The sequence below is a fragment of the Zootoca vivipara genome, chromosome 13, assembly GCF_965207765.1.
Source record: "Zootoca vivipara chromosome 13, rZooViv2.hap1.1, whole genome shotgun sequence".
Lineage (NCBI taxonomy): Eukaryota > Metazoa > Chordata > Lepidosauria > Squamata > Lacertidae > Zootoca > Zootoca vivipara.
The window spans coordinates 26,167,035-26,187,996 of NC_142596.1; the positions used below are offsets into that span (position 1 = coordinate 26,167,035).

General features: G+C 46.7%; 1 protein-coding gene across 1 annotated transcript in view; it reads left to right on the forward strand.

Moving 5' to 3' along the window:
• The first annotated feature begins 4,458 nt into the window (after positions 1-4,458).
• The window catches only part of CORO2B (coronin 2B), an 83,262-nt gene continuing 66,758 nt past the window's right edge, over positions 4,459-20,962 (forward strand). Inside the window, exon 1 of the mRNA XM_035130905.3 lies at positions 4,459-4,775. Within this exon, the coding sequence (XP_034986796.1) occupies positions 4,761-4,775 (15 nt within the window). The 5' untranslated portion in view covers positions 4,459-4,760. The remainder of the gene's footprint in view (positions 4,776-20,962) is intronic.

A 20,962-nucleotide genomic window follows, 5' to 3' on the forward strand; every position in this document is an offset into this window, starting at 1 on the left:
GACTTTTCTATTTCAGCAAGGAAAGCATTCTGCATAACTGGTGTCACCACATTTTTGCAATTGATTTTACCTTCTAGGTGGGCTACATTCCCAGGTTGATGAGCCCCATCTGCTTCTCATTAAACTGAGGTCCAAATCAGTTTTCTCTCCAATCTCTAAGGCTCATGTACTTTCACCAGTTCTTGAAATATTGAGGATAATGGGAAGTGCTGCATGGTGGAGCCACCTCATGTCCATTGTTATCTTCACAACAACCCTGTGAGGTAGGTTAGGCTGAAAGAATGTGACTGGCCCAAGGTCACCTAGTGAGTATCATGGGCAAGTGGGGATTTGAACCCTGGTCTCCCCGGTCCAGGTTCAGCACTCTAACCACTACATCTCTGGTTCCTGCCCCTGACTCCATCCCAAAAGTGGTCTCGCTCCCACTGTGCCAAACACAATGCAATGCAAGCTCCCCTTTCTGAAAATCACAAACCCATCATGGCTTTCACAAAAAGAGTTGTCGTCATCTGATATTTCTTTCTTCCTCCACCCCACCCCACCCCCAGCGAAAAAGAAAGACAAGAAAGTAGTTTTCTTGGCATTCCTTCCCTATCAGATCCAGGCAGATTTTATGAAATGCCTCAGCTCAGCAACGATACACTTGGATCGTCTCCTTGTGGAAAAAATACCCCTTTGTTTGCTGGCAAACTGAGGAGGGATTGAACGGACAGACAGAAAGGATTTCAATCTTATTTTATTATTTTCTGTCCTCAGGCACTTCAGAATTTAGCACTGACAGCAATAATAATAAAACCATTGTTCGTTTTTTTTTATCAGAGGTATTTGTAAATAGATGAGCAATTGCCAGCAATCACCATACCAAACAATGTTCATTTAGCAAGAAAAGAAAAAGAAGCCTAGGAACTGCCCACTTTACAATTGCTCATAGTTGACCTGGGGTGGCCTTGAATGTACTGGCATCAAGTACATTCAGAAAGGGCATCAAGATAGCTGATACCATGAGCCAGTGTGATGTAGCAGTTAGGGCAGGGTAGTCCAACACGTGGCCCTCAAGTCGCATGGGGCCCCAGCCTAGGGGAGGCAATGCAAGGGCTGGGGGGGGGGTAGTACCAAATGTTGGTCTTCCTCTCGACTTCCCCTGTGTGCAGCCTGAGGGTTCCACATCGACGTATTCCTGTGGCCCACTTGGTATGAAAACTTGGACTGCCCTGGGTTAGGATGGTGGATTCGGACCTGGGAGGCTGGGGTTCAAGGGCCCACTCAGCCATGATGCTTCCTGGGTCACCTTGAGCCAGTCATCGTCTCTCAGCAGCCTACCTCACAGGTGGTTGTGAAGATAATGCAGAGGGGGGTGGGAAGAGCCAGAGGAAAGGTAGGATATAAAACCCATCAACCAACCAAGTCTTTCATCTGGAGCTCCATAGAATCACAGAATTGTAGAGCTGGAAGGCACCCTGAGGGTCATCTAGTCCAACCCCCTGCAATGCAGGAATCACAACTAAAGAGTCCCTGGCAGATAGCTAAGCAACCTCTGTTTCAAAACCTCCAGTGAAGGAGAGTCCATCACCTCTCTTGGGAGTCCGTTCTACTGTCGAACAGCTCTTACCTTCAGAAAGATCTCTTTGACAAATGGGGCTGTGAGAAAGATGGATGGGCTATTATTATTATTATTATTATTATTATTATTATTATTATTACTACTATTATTATATATTTCACCTTATTCATCCAGTAGTTCAATCTCTTTGGGAACAATAATCAGAAATGAAATGAATATGGGAGGGAGAATGTCAAGTAAAATGAGCTATCTGGAATTTACTCCCCCCCCCCTAAAAAAATTATCCCAGTTCATGTCCATTTAATTTGACATGTCTGGCAGTGGCAAGGGCCATGGATCAGTGGAAGGGCACCTGCTTGGCTTGCAGAAAGTCCAAGCATCTCTGGGTAGGGCTCCTGGCAAAGACTCATTGGCTGAAACCCTGCAGAGTTGTTGCCAGCAACAACTGTTGATGGTGCTGATCTAGATAGACCCATTGTCTGATTTCGTATAAAGCAGCCGAGCAAAGGTTCACCCTGTGCCACTCACCACTGCTTAGCAGGGTCCAGGATCTCCCAGCCCAGCTGGTGGAACAGCAGTCCCAGCTTTGACCTCAAAGCTACCTTGCCGATGATCCGTCTTTGCAAACATCCTGCAAGGTGCCAGTGGAGTAAATGAGCTCCATCAGGTGCTGCCCGGAAGGGACACACATCACATTCCCCGGCGGAACTGATGCTCTGATAACGTGCAACAAAGAACAAAGCTTGTACTTTTCTAAAGTTGGCACGAGTGATTCCTCCAAGTTTTTCTCGGGCTTGCTATCTTGCAAACTCAAGAGGCCCTCTCCTCTCTCAGTCCATAACTTTGGAGCCTGGACTTTGGAGCGTTACAGAGATGTCAAGTTGAACAGTCTCTCTACTCAGTGGGTTCGACAGCCACGGTCATCCTGGACCAAAAAAGTTTGGCCATATTGTTCATGCATTGGTTACTTCAAGGCTGGATTACTGCAATGTGCTCTACGTGGGGTTTCCCTTGGGCTTGATCTGGAAACTGCAGTTAGTGCAGAATGCTGCAAAGCGATTGCTGATAGGAGTGAGATCTCAGCAGCCTACCTGTGCTCAAAGATCTGCACTGGTTGGCAGTTTGCTACTGGGCCAAGTTCAAGGTGTTATGATTAGTGTATAAAGCCTTTAATAACTTGGCACCGGTTTACCTACAAAATCTCCTTACCGCAAATATGCCCCCTCAACCGCTTCTATTGATGGAACTGGCCCTGTTACAGGTGCCACATAACACCCGCCCTGTTTTTTTAAGAACTCAATCATTCTTAAGCTTTGGAACTCCCTGCCTCTTGATGTCAGGCAGGCACCTTCACTGGGCACTTCTCGGCACCTGCTAAAACATTTCTGTTTAGCAAGCCAACCGAGATGCTTAGAAATTTGATGTGACTTTTAATCTTTCTTCTTTTTAGTCTATTGTTATTTTAACTTTTTGGAAGGCTTAAATCAGGCATCCCCAAACTCGGCCCTCCAGCTGTTTTGGGACTACAATTCCCATCATCCCTGACCACTGGTCCTGTTAGCTAGGGATGATGGGAGTTGTAGTCGCAAAACATCTGGGGGGGGGCAAGTTTGGGGATGCCTGGCTTAAATCATTGACGTTGATTCTTTTGCTCTAAAATTATATTATTGGTTTATCCTTTTTGGAAACCGCTTTGAGGTTTCGTGTTTTACAAATAAGCAGTGCATAAATTTTATGAAAATAAAATAAAACAAAATACTCAGAAACAAAAGTTTCAGGAAGCAACTGTCTGGAGTGAGCAGAACTCCTTGGGGCCCTTCTACCCTTTGCAAACCATTCAGGTCTGAACCTAAAAAGAGAGAAACTGGATTAGATTAAGGATTTGATGCCCTTTTCTGGGATCCTGGTTGAGATACAGTGCGTGGGAGAGATGCACCAGCAGAGCATGAGGGCAAAAAGCCACCACCACCCCACTGTTTGTTCCAGCATTGACTTTTCAGAGGTGTACAATACCTGTCCATGGAGGTTCCATTGATCTGCAGCTTGGCTCCCTCCAGGTGTTTCAAAGCAGAACTCCCATCAGACCCAGCTGGAGATGGTGTATAGTAGCCTCCAGATGTTTTGTGCTGCATGCTGGTTGGGGCTAATAGGAGCTGAAGTGGAAAACAGCTGGAGGGCAATGCATTGAGGGAGGCTGCTATAGATAATCCCTTCTCCATGTCTGTGTCCATTCCTAATGCATGTGTAGTCAAGGCTGGGAGGGTTGCCAGCTTATAAAGTGTCGGACCAGGACCTAGGAAGCTAGGGTTCAAATTCCCGCTCACTGGGTGACTTCAAGGCCAGTTCACTGCCGCTCAGCCTAGCCTACCTCATAAGGTTGTTTTGGGGATTAAATGAGAAGGTGTGAGGCTATGTGCACCACCTTGAGGTCCTTGGAGAAAAAGGTGGGATATAAAGGTGACATATAAATGCAACAAACAAACAACACCCCCCCCCCCAGGAATGGGGGAGCAGATGTACCCAACCCTAAACCTTGGCACTGAAACTTGTGGGTGGCTTGTTCCTTCCCTTTCGGAAACTGCATCAGTTTATTCTTCCATCCAACTGCATCCCCCAAGGCCAGTCTGGGCCTTTGTGGCAACCCTTTGAAGAGCATCCTCGACTCCCTCTGCCCAGATATTTGGTCCACCAAGACTTAAGAGGAGTGTGTCGCAGGGGAGGCTGAATGTCGACCCCCGCCCTCCTGGGCTGCTGTTTCTGCTCTCCCCCTGGAGTTTCATTTTGCTGGTTTCACTCTCTCTCTCTCTCTCCGTCCCCCCCCCCCCCCACGGCTTGGCTCTTCCCCCCTTTTCTTTCTTCCTGCCTCTCTTCCTGCAGAGGAGGCTCCGTCCCTTCTTAGCACACAGGCGGGCAGAAACACACACACACACCCCGGAATAAACTAAGGGCAGCCTAACCAGATTGTGCCAAAGGGGAGGGGAGGGGGGAGGGGTGGTCCTTTGCTCTTCCTGTAACCACTGACGCTGATTCCTCTGCAGGGGAAAATCCAGAGGCGGTTTCTCCGAGCCACCCCGCCCGCGTGCGCTTTCTCTCTCTCTCTCTCTCTCTCTCTCTCTCTGGAGGGGGGAATAGCAGCGCCCTCTCGCTTCCCCGCTTGCCTGCTGGAGAGCTGCCTCACTCCTCCTAGACAACTTTCTGCATGACTGTCTCTAAGGTAAGGAGCTGCCTTTTCCCTTGCCTCGGCTGTCATCCAGAGGTGGTGGTCAGGGTGGGGGGCTCTCTCCGTCAGCTCAGCGCCCGTTGCTGGGGTCCTCCCGGCGGCTGCCTGCCCGGGATGGGGGGTCCCTAGCAGAGGCGCCTTCCCGGCTGCAGACCGGCCTCCAGGTCCAGTCCTTTTCGCAGAGCTGGCATTGGGTGCCTCGTGATATTCTGCAGCTCCTTTTGCGGTTTTTTTGGTGTTTTTTTAATTGCAAAATCAGGAAGGGTATTTGGCCAGTTTTTCAAGGAAAGCCCCCCCTCCCCTCCCGAGTGTGAGCAAGCGAGGTGTTGTCGGTTGGGCTTCCTTGCATCAGCAGAGCTTGCGAGCGCCTTTGCACAGGGGGAGATTGTGCAGTAGATATACTGCATTTTTAACCCTTTCGGAAGCAGCGAGCGTCCCCGCTCCACAGTGGCGGCAGCTGTTGCCCGGTGTGGTTTGTGTGTTTTTTGCCGTGTGCAAGACTTCTCTCTCCGTTTGGCTTCCCGTTCTCGTGGTTGCTGTGACACGTCCCGCTTTGGCTTTGCATTAGCCCAGCAAGGGAAGGGAAAGCTCCCTCCTCTCCAAGTTCTGCTTCTGACGGAGATCAAGCGCGTTTTTCCCATTCCTGGGAGGGCGTTTTTTATATATATATAAAACCTTCTCTGGGTAGGATGCTTCGGGAACCCTACAGGTGGCTGTTGGGGAAGGAAGTCTAATAAGGGGGGGCATGGAAGAGGGAGGGCAAGGGAGTCTGCCCTGGAGCAGCCTCTCACAGTTTAAACTAGCCTTGCCCAATCCTCCTGCTTCATTGGCACAAGTTTAAAACCTGCTCAGCTTTCTATGCCAGTCAAACGATTAACCGCAGATACTTGGAGGTGAGTTCAAAATCCAGCCTTCCTGAGTTGTGACCAGGGAGTTCCCCTGACCTCAGTTGATCAAAACTGCAAAATGGGATCATTCAGGGTTCTTATGACCATCATAAGGATTGTAGATCAGCACACTGAGTTCCAAAATGTCTTAAGCAGTAACCAGTCGTTTCAAGGATGATTCTGAGTTACTTTTAAATGTGTTTCATGTTGCTGTACGCTATCTTGATGTTTTGTGGGAGATAACAGATAAGTATAGAAATGTCTTTAAATAAAGACAAATAGTGCATCCCTCAAAATCTGAGGGTTCTTGTAGTCAGTTCCCTTAACTTGGAAGAGGTTGCCTACATGTGTGGAATGAGAAATCAGGGAACGGAATTTGAAGGGAGATGACCCAGAGGCCCCTGCTTTCTGGAGAGACATATTTCAGTCTTGGGGATTTTTTGACACTTTCTTTGAGAGCGTGTGGTCTCTCCTCCCTGTTTATCAGGCTGAAAATTCCCTTTTCCTCTTATGTAAAAAGTTTTGCTTGTGCTTCATTCTGACAGTTTACTGGTATCTGTGGCTTCTTTTCCAAGGTGATGTGAGAGAGGCCAGGTTAGCTGGGGAATTAGACAAAGCTCTCTCAAATTTGACAGCCTTTACAGTGTCAGCAACCCTCTGGCCTCGTGCTTCGGCATAACTCTAGAAACACCTACTGAACTTAGTAGTTTTGTAGTCTTTTCTTCCGTTTTGCAGAGCTCTGCCCTTGCAAGTTGAGGGCCCTGCAAAGGCAGTACCCAGCAAGGGACAAAAAGCAGCTGCTGGAACTTAAAATCAGCTACTACCCTGCCATGTGCTCCAGAAAAGTGTTTTGCACATGCACAGAGGTCTCCATAGGCCAGGAAGAGGAAACCTATCCCTCTTTATTCCTTTGCATTTCTACCCACACAGCATCACCGATTCTCAAAGTGTGATACATTGTTGGATGTTCTCAGCTGGGCAATACTTTCTGTTGCCGTGAGACACAGTGCAAGTGGGCAGGTATTGTAGAACAGGGGAAGCATTCATCTGTGTTCCCATCGTGTCCAGGTTCCTTCAGCACCATTTCTGTATATGAGAGACAAGGAGAACCTGGATGTTGGGGGTGCCTGAGTCATACGTTCTGCCCACGCTCTGCTTCTTTTAATCTAAGTATGGAAGCTGCGGCGCACCCTGCTGGCCAGCCTCAGTCTGGTGCCCTCCAGATATTTGGAACTACAACTCCCAACAGCCCCAGCCATCATGGGTCCTGTGGCTGATGGGAGCTGTAGCCCAAAACATCTGGAGGGCACCAGCTAGGGGGAGGTGGCGCCATGCCTGCCATTGCAGACATTTTTATGCTGCTGTTGTACTATCCATTCAATGAGGTTTCTGCAGGTGAACTTCCTGGGCAGCTGAGCTCAACGTTTCATGGTCCTGTAATGAAGCAACTTAGACTTCTCTGCAAATGAAGGCCTTGTTTCCTTTCCAATGAGGCTTCCCATTTACAATACAGTAGGCCTGCAGCTTACACAGGGCTTACATTTTGGAGATCATATCTGAAGCCAAAATTGCATATACTGTAGTCAAAGCCTACTGGGTTCAATGGCAGGTGGGATTGCCAAAGTCCATTTTCATTTTCGTTTTCATTTTGCTACCATCATAAAGTTAAATGCATGCAAATTGTGGGCATAGTGTACCAATATGAACCCCCTCAGGAGAAATTTAACAGTTTGGCTTCTAAGTATTTACATTTCATTTCTTTTTTTTAAAAGTTTACCCTGCCCATGTTCTTTTCTTCCTGTCTTTCTGTCTTTCTTTCAAAAACTGCTTTGCAAGCATTAACTACTTCCTCTCTGGTCGGATCATCTGTGGGCATATTTTCTTATTCTTTGGGCCCAAAGGTGATCCTTGCATTTCCCACAATCTCATTACTCCTCACATCTAATCCAAACATTAAAATGTAAGAACTGAAGCTTTTTCTGATGTGCGATGAAAGCACTCTCTTTAATCCACATATCTTTATCTTCTACGCTTTGGTGTCTGTTAAGTTCCTTAAGCTGATGCAAATTATTAACTTGCACTTCCTTGCGTTAATTTTGACAGTTACCGCAGGTCTGGTCGTATGCAAGTTTACTTGGGAGCAAGTCCCACTGCTACATAGGACGTATGGCATTCTTAAGGGGCTAAAAAGGACTGCACTTCTGCAGTCAAATGGGTGTGTAGTTTAGTATCAGGCACACAAGGTGACTCCACCTTGGAATCTTTATTTCCACTTTAAAAACAACAACCAAGTTTCTAGACCTTATGACTGAGGACAAACCTTGAAAATGGGTGAGCAGTATCCGGAGAAGTCAAAGAATCTAGAAAGAAGCCAAGCAGGTATTTTGGTGGGTTCTGGAGTGGGGAAGTTTTTTAGCACTTTCTAAAGCTCTTTCCTCCTCCCAAGCAGAGAACACCTGAGAGGTGACCACACGAGTTAAAACTGTTAAGATGTCACCTATGATTAATCGTACCTTGACCTGGTATTGATAGCACACAGATGCTAAAAATAGGAGGGCAACCTAGAATCTCTCAACAGAGAGGGTACTTCTATTGATGAAGCTCATTAGAAGAAATCTCCCAAGTTAAAAATGGAAACAGCCTTGTGAGATTGTCACCTAAACTGGCGGGGTGTGTGTGCGTTTGATGGTGAGCGGGGTTTACAAGAAGAGCAAAACAGCCAGATTATTGGTAAAAACAATTAAAACATAAAAGAACTTAAACCAGCAATAAACTAAAAACTAAAAAAGCAATTACTGTAAAAATATATCTGGGTAGGCTTGTCTAAACAAAAATGCTTTCAGTAGGTGCCAAAAAGAGTACAGTGAAGAGTACAGAGTACTCTTGACCTGATGTCAAGAGCCGGAGGATTCCAAAGTGTAGGTGCTTCCACATTCATTTCTTGAAGAAAGGGTAGGGAAGGGAAGCTCATACCCTCCAACATTTCTCTGATGAAAATAGGGGTGTTCTATTTAATAATAATAATAGTTTTATTTATAACCCGCTCATCTGCCCCAGCCACTCTGGGCGGCTTCCAACATATATTAAAACATATTAAAACATTATAAACATTAAAAACCTGCCTATACAGGGCTGCCTTCAGGTGTCTTTTAAAGCTTGTATAGTTACTTATCTCCTTGGCTTGGGGGGGGGGGTCGCATAACTCCATACCCTCCAACATTTCTCTGATGAAAATAGGGACATCCCAAGAAGATGTGGGACATTCCAGGTTCACATCAGAAACTAGGACGGCTTCTGTAAATCTAGGACTGTCCCTTGGGGGGGGACACTTGGAGGGTCTGCCGGCTTCCGATTGGCCACTGTGAGAACAGGATGATGAACTAGCTGGGACTCCTTTGGCCTGATCCTGCATTCAGGCTCTTCTAATATTCTTGTTTTGGGGAAAGGGGCACCAATTGCTCTTCCCCAGTCAGCAAAATGATCCAGTCAGGACAGCTCACGAGCTGCAGGGAGGACCCCCCCCCCCAGGGATGACGTCCTACGGAGCAGAGTAGGAATGGTGATTAATCAGAAATAGGAAGAAGGTTATCAGCAGTGCTCTACCTGGGTTGATACTGGGGTGGGGGGTGGGGGCAGGGAAAAGCAACCCATGTGGATAGGAAATGCATCCAGAGAAGCTGGATGTGCTACCTAAAATGTGCCCCACTAGTGGCATTCATCCATCAATGTTTAACTACTCATTGATCCATTAAAACTGCACCGTAAAAAGACCTAAATGGCATCCCAGTCTTTGGAACGCCAGCTTTCCCCTTTCCTCTTCTTATTATGTAAGATGGGCATGTGCGGAGAAAGGCGTTTTGCCAGTGCGTAGTTAAACTATGGAACTCACTCCCACAGGAGGCAGTGATGGCCACCAACTTGGATGGCTTTAAAAGAGAGTTAGACAAATTCATGGAGGGGAGGGCTATCCATAGCTACTAGCCATGATGGCTGTGCTCTGCTTCCACGGTTGGAGGCAGCAATGCTTCTGAATACCAGTTGCTGGAAACCACATGAGGGGAGGGTGATCTTGTGCTCGAATCCTGCTTGTGGGTCTCCCAGAGGAGGCATCTGGTTGGCCACCGTGAGAAGAGGATGCCTGACTAGATGGGCCATTGGCCTGATCCAGTAGGCTCTTCTTATGTTCTTGTAGTGGGGAACCATGGTTTGCTCACTGACCCAAAGTTGTCAATGGGAAGGACCATGGCTCATTGGCAGAGCATCTGCTTGCATGCAAAAGACCATGGGTTCAAACTCCTGCATTTCCAGGTAAGGCTGGGAGAAACCCCAGAGAGCTGCTGCCAGTCAGTGTAGACAATACTGAGCTAGATGGACCAATGATCTATCGCAGCCTAAGGGAGCTCCCTATATATTGCAATGAGCAGAACAGTGGAATGGGAAGCGATGGGGTTATTTTTCGTTCTTGTACAGGGGGAAAAACCCAAATACACAAGACTGAGGTGCCTTCTGGGCAAATTAAGATAGCGGGCAGAGGTATGTGTGGATGAATCAGTTTCTCTGAGTTTCTTATTTTTCCAGTTCATTTCACACCATTTCTGTATTAATTAACAAACTTTTTAAGACAGTGTTTTTATATGCATTTCTCCACCATACACATTTTTGCAAGCAATGTACCTCCGCCCACCTTGAATACATGCATTTTTTGTGCAAACTTTCTTCTGAAGACAGTTCCCCTGATCTGCCACTCCTTAGCACTTTCAGAAGTCTGTAGGAGAAGTGAGGTCCAGCCTTTTGCTTATTTGCAAAAGGGATGCACCATATATTATATTGGATCTCTCTTTCAGAAGGAAGGAGAGGGAGATAGTCCTTCAGGACCTACAAAGCAGCCTGCATAACAGCTCTGAAAACTCGCGTGGTGCTGCAGCCATCCCTGAGCCCTTCCATTACTCCACCACTCAGCTTATTTCCCTGATTCCTCCTAGCAGTGCTTGCTTGCACTTCTGGCTTTGTGTCTGGGCATAGTGAGATACCTTATAAATAGAAAAGTCAGCCCATACAGTAAATTTCAGCTGGTGCTTCGCCTTCTATAAAGCTCTACATCTGTGCCGGCTTTGGAAAGTTGCATTTTAAGCTTTGGATGAGCAATTTAACTTATCTGGCTGATATTTATAACGACTAGCTCAGACTCCAGCTCCTATCACCCCCTGCCTGCAGAGCCAGCCTGCCCATCAGCCCCAGCATCATATAGTCCAAAACATCTGGAAGGCACCAGGAGGGTAGAATAGTCACTTTCCCAGAGTTTCCTTAGCTACCTTCTCACATTTGCATCAGATCTTCCATACCTGGCTTTTATATTCCTCTGCCGTGGCTGCCAAGAGGAATTTGTTGCTGGGTGCACATCACCTGTGCCTTGCAAGATTGAAAGACCAGAGTAAGGCAGCTTGGGGTTTTTTAGGGCATACCAGCAGACCTAATGTGGGCATGGTCGGATTTGCACACAGCCCCCCTTCTGTACAAAATAGTACGCTCTTCTTCTTCTTATTTGCCCATCATATATCCATACATATCTCAGTTGTCTGAGGGGATGGCTCTGAGCTTGGGGGACCTGGTACAGTTCTCCACTCGTTGCCCCTCTTTCATCAGTCCTGACTGACCCATTGTAACTTGTCAAATAATAGGCACAGTGTCTCCCTCCCATTCAGGCTGATCAGGCATTTTCCTACACAGCCTTTGGGCATGGGGGTGGGGTGGACAAAGATCTCTGGGTAATCCTGCACCTTTCAAGTATGTTGAGAAGGATATACTCCAAGGACCCCTCCAGACTAGTGGGTGGGATTTTTTTGGGTGCAATCCGCAGCATGCCATTGCTGATGTTCTTCCTCCTTCCTTGGAGGTTTTTAAGCAGAGGTTGGCCATCTGTCATAGATGCTTTAGCTGAGATTTCTGCATTTCAGGGGGTTGGACTAGATGGCCCTTGGGGGTCCCTTCAAACTCTGCAATTCTATGATTGATAAGAGGGCATCTGGGATGGGTTTATACTGGACCATCCACACATCAATCCACTTTACTGGTAGCTATGTGAATCTTTCCCCATTGTTACCACGTTATTGCTACCTTGCACTATAGTGTAACAAAAGTGGGACAGCAGACAAACTGCAGAACATTCGTGGCATATACATTTATAGGATGGAAATCTGGAACTATACTTGACGATCTGATAACATGGACTTCGTTATTTCAACTCATGAGCAACTATTTATTCTGCATGCCTTTTTATAGTTTTGCTTTTCATATTTTAATTGTCATCTGTTGTTATAATTGCTCTTTTTATATACATTATAAAATGAAATAATGATAATAATTACTCCTCACCCCTGCCCCCCCCCCCAGTTACAGGATTTTAGCAGGGAACTATGGGATGTGCACTGAACAGAAACAAAGTAGTGTGTCTGCCCTGAATCTTTTGCAGGGACAACTAGTATTGAAAGCAGGATCATGTTATCACATCCTCAGTACTGCCATGAGCACAATTCATCATTGAATGCACCATAAAAAGGATGACAGGAGGAGAGGCCCTGATTCAGCGAGCGTTTGGTCCTCCCTACGCCTATCTGAGTGGAATATTTCATTGAAAATGATGCTGTTTCTTTCTCTCCCTCGGTCTGTCCAGACATTGTTATAAGCTGCTTTGTGTAGAAATGGTGGAGAGGGAGGGAAGACAAACACCAATTGGGGACAAACAGGTCTTTCTAATCCTTAAGTGAAGAGAACAGAAAATGGATTCAGACTAGCAGACGTCCGTTTCTAGCTCCTGCACATGACTAATGCAAGCTAAGGGTACATTCCATGCAGGAGGCTGCATGAATTCATGTGTTGTCATGGGTAATGGGCATGCATGTACATCTGTCCCAGGGCGTCTTCCAAGCCTCTAAATTGCTGATAGAGTTTTTGTGTATCTGTTGTTTTCTGCTCAGCTGCCCACGGAAAGGGAGAAAGGCTGGCCCAGTTAGATTCTCCAGGTGTTTGGGGAGGGTTCTTGAGGGACTGACCCCCATAAACGTAACTCTGTCCTGCTTATTTTCTCCTTCTTTACAAGTGGCTTGTAAATGGAATGTAGTGATGGGCCTTCATTGAGCTGAAGTGTTTCATTTCTCAAGCAATTTTGAATGCACATGTTCTGCTGTGAAACTGATGATGAGTGGATGTTAAGTTCCACTAAGATCAACCTTCCTCTACCTACTGCCTTCCAGATGTGCTGGGCTACAACTCCCTTCAGCCCCAGCCAACATGCCTGGGAGTTGTAGGGCAACATATCTGAAAGGCAGCCGGTGTGTGTGTGTGTGTGTGTGTGTGCCTGCCCTAAAAGTACAGTGGAAGTGTATTCATTCAATGAGGAATAATTTGTGGACGTACCGTGAACAGCAATCTGGCCTCCAGCTCTCTGTTCCCAGCCCCAAACAAATGCTCTGCATCAGGCATCCCCAAACTGCGGCCCTCCAGATGTTTTGGCCTACAACTCCCATGATCCCTAGCTAACAGGACCAGTGGTCAGGGATGATGGGAATTGTAGTCCAAAACATCTGGAGGGCCGAAGTTTGGGGATGCTTGCTCTGCATGATCAGAGTTGCAGCAGCTGTAAGCTGATGTATGTGTGGCAGATGTGATAAGAACATACTGTATGAAGTTCCCACCTGGATCAGGCCATTGGGGGCTCATCTGGTCCAGCATCATGTTCACACAGTGGTCAAGCCTTCAAGTGGGATCTGAGCACAAGAGCCCTCTCCCTTCCTGTGGTTTCCAGCTAGTGGCATTCAGAAGCATTGCTGCCTCCAAACAAGCAAGCAGAGCACAGTAGCCATTGATAACCTTCTCCTCCATAAATTGGTCTAATCCAGGGGTCAGCAAACTTTTTCAGCAGGGGGCTGGTCCACTGTCCCTCAGAACATATGGTGGGCCGGACTATATTTTGAAAAAAAAAATGAACGAATTCCTATGCCCCACAAATAACCCATAGATGCATTTTAAATAAAATGACACATTCTACTCATGTAAAAACATAATGATTCCCGGACTGTCCGCAGGCCGGATTTAGAAGACGATTGGGCCGCATCTGGCCCCCGGGCCTTAGTTTGGGGACCCCTGGTCTAATCTGCTTTTAAACCCATCACTGCCTCCTGTGGGAGAGGGCTCTGTATAACGGTGTTCTACATGAAGATGTCCTTTCTTCTATATCTCCTGAATCTCCCAATGTTCATCTTAATTAGATACCCACGAGTTCCAGTGTTATGAGAGAAGCAGAAAAACTTTTCTGTAGCTACTTTCTCCATGCCATGCATAATTTCATACGTGTCTATCATGTCACCTCATACTTACCTTCCCTCTAAAAGAAGTCCCAAACTGCAACCTTTCCTCTTAGGAGAGATTCAATCTCCTTGATCTTTCGGTTGCCCTTTTCTGAACTTTTCCAAACAATATCCTTTTTTAGTTGAAGCAACCAGAACTGTACACAGTATTCCAAATAGGAACCCAGTCAGATGGGTGTGTTATAAGAAATATAATAATAATAATAATAATAATAATAATAATAATAATAATAATAATAATAACAACAACAATAATAACAACAACAATAATAATAAATCATTTTTATTAAAAATTCTGTTTTACAATTTAGAATACTCATTTAAACATCCTTAAAATATCAGTGACTCCCCTTCTTCTCTTTACATGGTTCATTTTGCATATCATAAATCCCTGCATATTTTACATAAATTAATCTTTCAGCATTTCATTGTTACACCCATCAAACTTATTTACACTGTTGAATTTATCTTAATGCTGCCAACATTTTCAAGTGTACACAATTTCCCTCCATATATTCAATAAACATTTTCCAATCTTCTCTCAATGTATGTATGTATGTATGTATGTATGGGTTGTTGTTGTTGTTGTTGTTGTTGTTATGTCACTACATAGCGTTGTATAATAGCATTCAGATACTGGCAGTTTTATTTTCAATTCCTTTTGTAAAGATCCCTAGCATGGAATTTGCCTTTTTCACTGGGTGGACATCTTCATCGGGCTATGGACTATGACCCCGAGGCCTTGTTCCTGACTTGGAGCTGGGAATCCAATTTCTCCCATTTTTATTTTAGTTGTTGCCACTTCTGACACACCCATTTCAAAGGAAGCTCTCCAGCAAGTCTGGTGGCCATGTCTATCCTGTTGCCCCGGCAGCGATTCCGCTTGCCACTGACTGAGTCTTTCTGAGGGATCTTTGGAGCAGCAAATCATTGGCGCAGTTTGTCAAACCACTTCTATTTAAAAAGAGAAAGGAAGGGAGAAGCTCCTCAAAGGAAAAGGCCATTTTTCTTCCTGCTCACACTGCCTGGTGCTCAGCTGCTAAACATATCAAGGCAGAAGTTGTTCTTGGTTCAGCGTGGGGCTCACCAGCCCTCAGCTGGGCCTCTAGAAGATTCTTCTATCTGTGGTCCACCGTTGACACTTGAGCTGAATAATGGCCATCTCCTGTTGAGGCACACAATAAATACACAAACAGAAGCTAACTTGGATGTTAAATTTGGGAGAGGCAGTGCTTGGCTAAAATCGCAGAGCTGTTTGTATAGTGCAGTCATTCACAGACGGTTCCGTTCAGCCGGAAAAGATGCCCTTTGTAATACTAGCCAATGTTTTAACTTTACAGAACGAATCTCGGTAGAGACCAGGATAAGGCGGGTCTGTGCTCAGCCTCCTTGTCTGCAATACAGTTGCCAGCATCTGTGAAGCCAGCACAGGGGGTTGGTTGAGCATGCAAAATGCTGGCTTCTCCTGTTACCAGACCATTGGCTCATCTGTCCTGTGACTGTATGGCCACACTGACACCAAACATTTAAAGCGCTATGGTACCACTCCAAACAGCCTTTTTTCCCCTCCAAGAATCATGGGAGCTGTAGTTTGTTAAGGGTGCTGTTAGGACGCCCCTGTTCCCCTCCCAAAGCTACAATTCCCAGAGTCAGAGGAGCCAACTCCTGGGGGCTGAGGTCCCTTCACCCCTCCAATAAAATATTTGAGGGAGCTGGCTCTCCCCCAGAGTTGATGACCATTGTCATTCAAATAGGGTGTGTGTGTGTGTCCCGCAGCTTGTGACCGATTATACAGGATGGGCCTTACCTGCCCCCCCCCCACTATTTTATTTATGTTGACACCCCTGCCCAGAGTGGTTTGACAATCTATCTTTCTTTCCATGGAATTCTGGGAATTGTAGCTTTGGGAGGGGAATAGGGGTGTCCTAAGAAGTCTCAGCACCTTTAACAAACTACAGCACCCAGAATTCTTTGGGGGGAAACCATGATTGTTTCAAAGGATATCATAGTGCTTTAAATGTATGGTGTTCATGTGACCTAAATGCAGTATGTGCTGGCTGGGGCTGATGAGAGTTGTAGTCGAAAACATATGGAGGGCACCAGGTTGGGGAAGGCTGAAATATCGAGCCCCTTTGCTGGGGGGTCTCTAGGGTCATTCCTACCACCTGTTACCTGAAAACTTGCAAAGCACATAGTTAAACTATGGAACTTAAACCCACAAGAAACAGTGATAGCCATCAACCTTGGTGAAGGTAAAGGGACCCCTGACCATTAGGTGCAGCCGTGACTGACTCTGGGGTTGCGGCGCTCATCTCGCGTTATTGGCTGAGGGAGCTGGCATACAGCTTCCAGGTCATGTGGCCAGCATGACTAAGCCACTTCTGGCGAACCAGAGCAGCTCACGGAAACGCCGTTTACCTTCCCGCCGGAGCAGTACCTATTTATCTACTTGCACTTTGACGTGCTGTCGAACTGCTAGGTTGGCAGGAGCAGGGACCAAGCAACGGGAGCTCACCCTGTCATGGGGATTTGAACCGCCGACCTTCTACTCGGCAAGCCCTAGGCTCTATGGTTAACCCACAGTGTTAGCTTTAAAAGAGGATTATGGAGGAGAGGGCTATCAATGGTTACTAGCCACAATTATGCTCTGCATCCACACTTGGAGGCATTAGTGCTTCTGAAAACCAGCTGCTGGAAATGAAAGGAGGGGAGAGTGCTCTTGTGCTCTTGTGCTTAAATTCTGCTTGCAGGTTTCCCGAATCCCACAGCCATCTGGCTGACTCCTGTGCATAGCTGCCAAGTTATCCCCTTTTTTAAGGGATTTTCCCTTATGCTGAATAGGCTTCCTCGCGAGAAAAGGGAAAACTTGGCAGCTATGGACTCCTGTGAGAACAGGATGCTGGACTGGATGGGCCATTGGCCTGACCCAGCACACCCTTCTTATTTTCTTAAAGTAAGTGCTCTGTCCTTAGCTGTGGCTCCTCCTCAGTAGCAGGCGACCCAGTCTCTCCCCCCCCTCTCTCTGTATGTGTGTGTGTGTGTGTGCGTGCGTGCGCAGCAGGCCACTTTCTGGACCTCCTGGCACATCTCTTGCAAATGCATCATCAGCCTTGCTGCTGAAGGCAAAATTAAATCAATGAGTAGTCGATGTGCATTTGTGTGTGTGCTCATGAGGTGTGTTGCCATAGGAACTGGGTTGCAGAGCACCCTAATTAACTCTGTCATGAACCTCATGCAACAAGGTTAGGAGGGCAGTTGCCGCAGGGGTGTGGGCAGGAGATACATGAGTCTGCAGCACAAATGGGGGGAGGATAGCCTTGCCCAGGTAGGTCTTCTGGGAGGGGGAGATTCCTGGCCTCCCGCTGCTCACCGTTCTTGCTAGAAAAAATGCTCTGTCTTTGATGTATTTATTTTCCCACATTCCTTTCCCACATTTCTTCCAACACGGAACTTGAAGCAGCGTACAGTACACATTTCTATATTTCCATGTTCGCATTTCTGTTTCCCCCTGTTTATTGCGTTCCTGCCCCACATTTTCCTCCAGTGAGTTCATTTGCAGTTCTCTCCCTCCCACCCTCATTTTATGCTCACAGGAACCCTGTGAGGTAGATTAGGGTGAAAAGGAACAGCTGGCTAAAAAGATCATCACCCAGGGAGCTTCATGGCTCCCATTGGGATTTGAACCAGGGCCCCAGAGTACAACACTCAAACCCCTATTTAAAAGGGGAGGGGGAATGGAAATGGAAATGGCAAGAAGGAGATTCTGACTAAACAGTAGGAAGAGCTTCCTGGCGGTAAGAGCTGCTGGATTTCCAAAAGGCAGAGCTTTGTCCTGGATCTTAGGCAAGTCAATTGAAAAAGTGTGTTTTGGGGGTTTCCTAAATAAAGCTCAACACCTTTCGGGTGTTGACCAACACGACTACCTACCTGTAACCTTTCGGGGTGTCCTGGTTTTTACTTTTTTGAAATATGGCAACCCTAAGTGGGATGGAGGCAGTGAGAGATTTCACCTTCTTGGGCTCCTTGATCACTGCAGATGGTGACAGCAGTCACGAAATTAAAAGACACCTGCTTCTTGGGAGAAAAGCAATGACAAACCTAGACAGCATCTTAAAAACCAGAGACATCACCTTGCCGACAAAGGTCCGTATAGTTAAAGCTATGGTTTTCCCAGTAGTGATGTATGGAAGTGAGAGCTGGACCATAAAGAAGGCTGATCGCCAAAGAATTGATGCTTTTGAATTGTGGTGCTGGAGGAGACTCTTGAGAGTCCCATGGACTGCAAGAAGATCAAACCTATCCATTCTTAAGGAAATCAGCCCTGAGTGCTCCCTGGAAGGACAGATCGTAAAGCTGAGGCTCCAATACTTTGGCCACCTCATGAGAAGAGAAGAATCCTTGGAAAAGACCCTGATGTTGGGAAAGATGGAGGGCACAAGGAGAAGGGGACGTCAGAAGACAAGATGGTTGGACAGTGTTCTCGAAGCTACGAACATGAGTTTGACCAAACTGCGGGAGGCAGTGCAAGACAGGAGTGCCTGGCGTGCTATGGTCCATGGGGTCACGAAGAGTCGGACATGACTAAATGACTAAACAACAACAACAACAAAGTGGGATGGACTCCCTCAGAAGGTGGTGGACTCTACTTCATCGGAGGGTTTTCAACAGAGGTTGAGCGGTCACCTGTCGGGGATTCTTGAGTTGCGTTTCCTGCATTGCAGGGGGTTGGACTAGATGACTCTTGGGGGTCCCTCCCAATTCTACAATTCTGTGATGCAGGCCTGTTTGCTCATTTCCAATAGGCTCTGCATGGACTGCATGTCTTTAGGGCGAAGCTGGAGAATGCTCGCCAGGATGTTGTTTCGCAAGCCCTGCAGCAGAGCTGGCTGCGCCTGCCCATAGACTGGCAATGGAAGGGGCACCCACACCCTGTGCCCGTCTCATAGCCAGCTTGGCACAGGAAGTGGGGAATCTGTCCACTGGGTGCCAGCAGAGTGATGGAACCAGCCTCATCAAAATGGGCATCTGTGCCTTGGTGTATTAAGAAAACAATAGAAACATCTGCCCCCTCCACACACAAAAAAGAAATGGGGGGGGGGAATCCCACTATGCAGTTGTCCTCTTCCTACTCCTTTTTGAGTTCCTAAACTGGGCTGCTTCTTCCCCATCCCCCCACAATCTTTGCATTACATTAAGGATTAGAATATCTTGAGTTGGAAATTACAGTAAGCCTACTTGGCTACATCCAAATGCATTTGCAAGGATGTAGAAATATCAACAACCTCAGATATGCAGATGACACAACCTTGATGGCAGAAAGCGAGGAGGAATTAAAGAACCTTTTAATGAGGGTGAAAGAGGAGAGCGCAAAATATGGTCTGAAGCTCAACATCAAAAAAACCAAGATCATGGCCACCGGTCCCATCACCTCCTGGCAAATAGAAGGGGAAGAAATGGAGGCAGTGAGAGATTTTACTTTCTTGGGCTCCTTGATCACTGCAGATGGTGACAGCAGTCACGAAATTAAAAGACGCCTGCTTCTTGGGAGAAAAGGAATGACAAACCTAGACAGCATCTTAAAAAGCAGAGACATCACCTTGCCGACAAAGGTCCGTATAGTTAAAGCTATGGTTTTCCCAGTAGTGATGTATGGAAGTGAGAGCTGGACCATAAAGAAGGCTGATCGCCGAAGAATTGATGCTTTTGAATTATGGTGCTGGAGGAGACTCTTGAGAGTCCCATGGACTGCTAGAAGATCAAACCTATCCATTCTTAAGGAAATCAGCCCTGAGTGCTCCCTGGAAGGACAGATCGTGAAGCTGAGGCTCCAATACTTTGGCCACCTCATGAGAAGAGAAGAATCCTTGGAAAAGACCCTGATGTTGGGAAAGATTGAGGGCACTAGGAGAAGGGGACGACAGAGGACAAGATGGTTGGACAGTGTTCTCGAAGCTACGAACATGAGTTTGACCAAACTGCGGGAGGCAGTGGAAGACAGGAGTGCCTGGCGTGCTATGGTCCATGGGGTCACGAAGAGTCGGACACGACTAAACGACTAAACAACAACAAAGATCTAGCTCATTCCTATATGTTCAGGGGTCATTCCAACCCTGCATGCATACCATATATTTAAATCACACAGCTTTAAGGAGGATATTGACAAGCTGGAGCATGTGTAGATGATCAAGGGTCTGGAAGCCAAGCCTTTTGAGGAACGGTGGAGGGACTTGGGGACGTTTGGCTTGAGAGAAGATAATGATCTCCATCTTCAAATCTCCAAAGGGTTGTCACGTGGAAGATGGAGCAAGCTTGTTTTCTGATGCTCCAAAGGGTGGGACCCGAACCAAAGGGTTCAAATGACGAGAAAGGAAATTCTGACTAAACTTCCTGACAGAGCCATTCGACAGTCGAATGGACAGTCTAGGAAAGTGATGGACTCTCCTTCACTGGAGGTTGTTAAGTGGAGGTTGGGTGGCCATCTGCATTGCAGGGGGTTGCACTAGAAGATGATACCAGATGCAGGAAACCACCGTGAGGGGAGAGAGGTCTTGTGTTTGAATCTTTCAGACATCATGTTGGACACTGTAAGAACAGGATGCTAGACTTGATGGGCTACTGGCCTGATCCAGCAGGCTCTTCTTATGTTCTTGGTTTTTTAAAAAAATCCCGCTATTCAGCCGAAAAAGGTTCTCAAGTAGCTTATGAATATCCATGAGAGAGAGCCCACCCTCAATCTATTTGAGATTGTTTGTCTCAATATGATACGTACCTAAAGGTAAAGGTAAAGCAACCCCTGACCATTAGGTCCAGTCATGACCGACTCTGGGGTTGCGGCGCTCACCTCGCGTTATTGGCCAAGGGAGCCGGCGTACAGCTTCCAGGTCATGTGGCCAGCATGAATAAGCCGCTTCTGGCAAACCAGAGCAGCGCA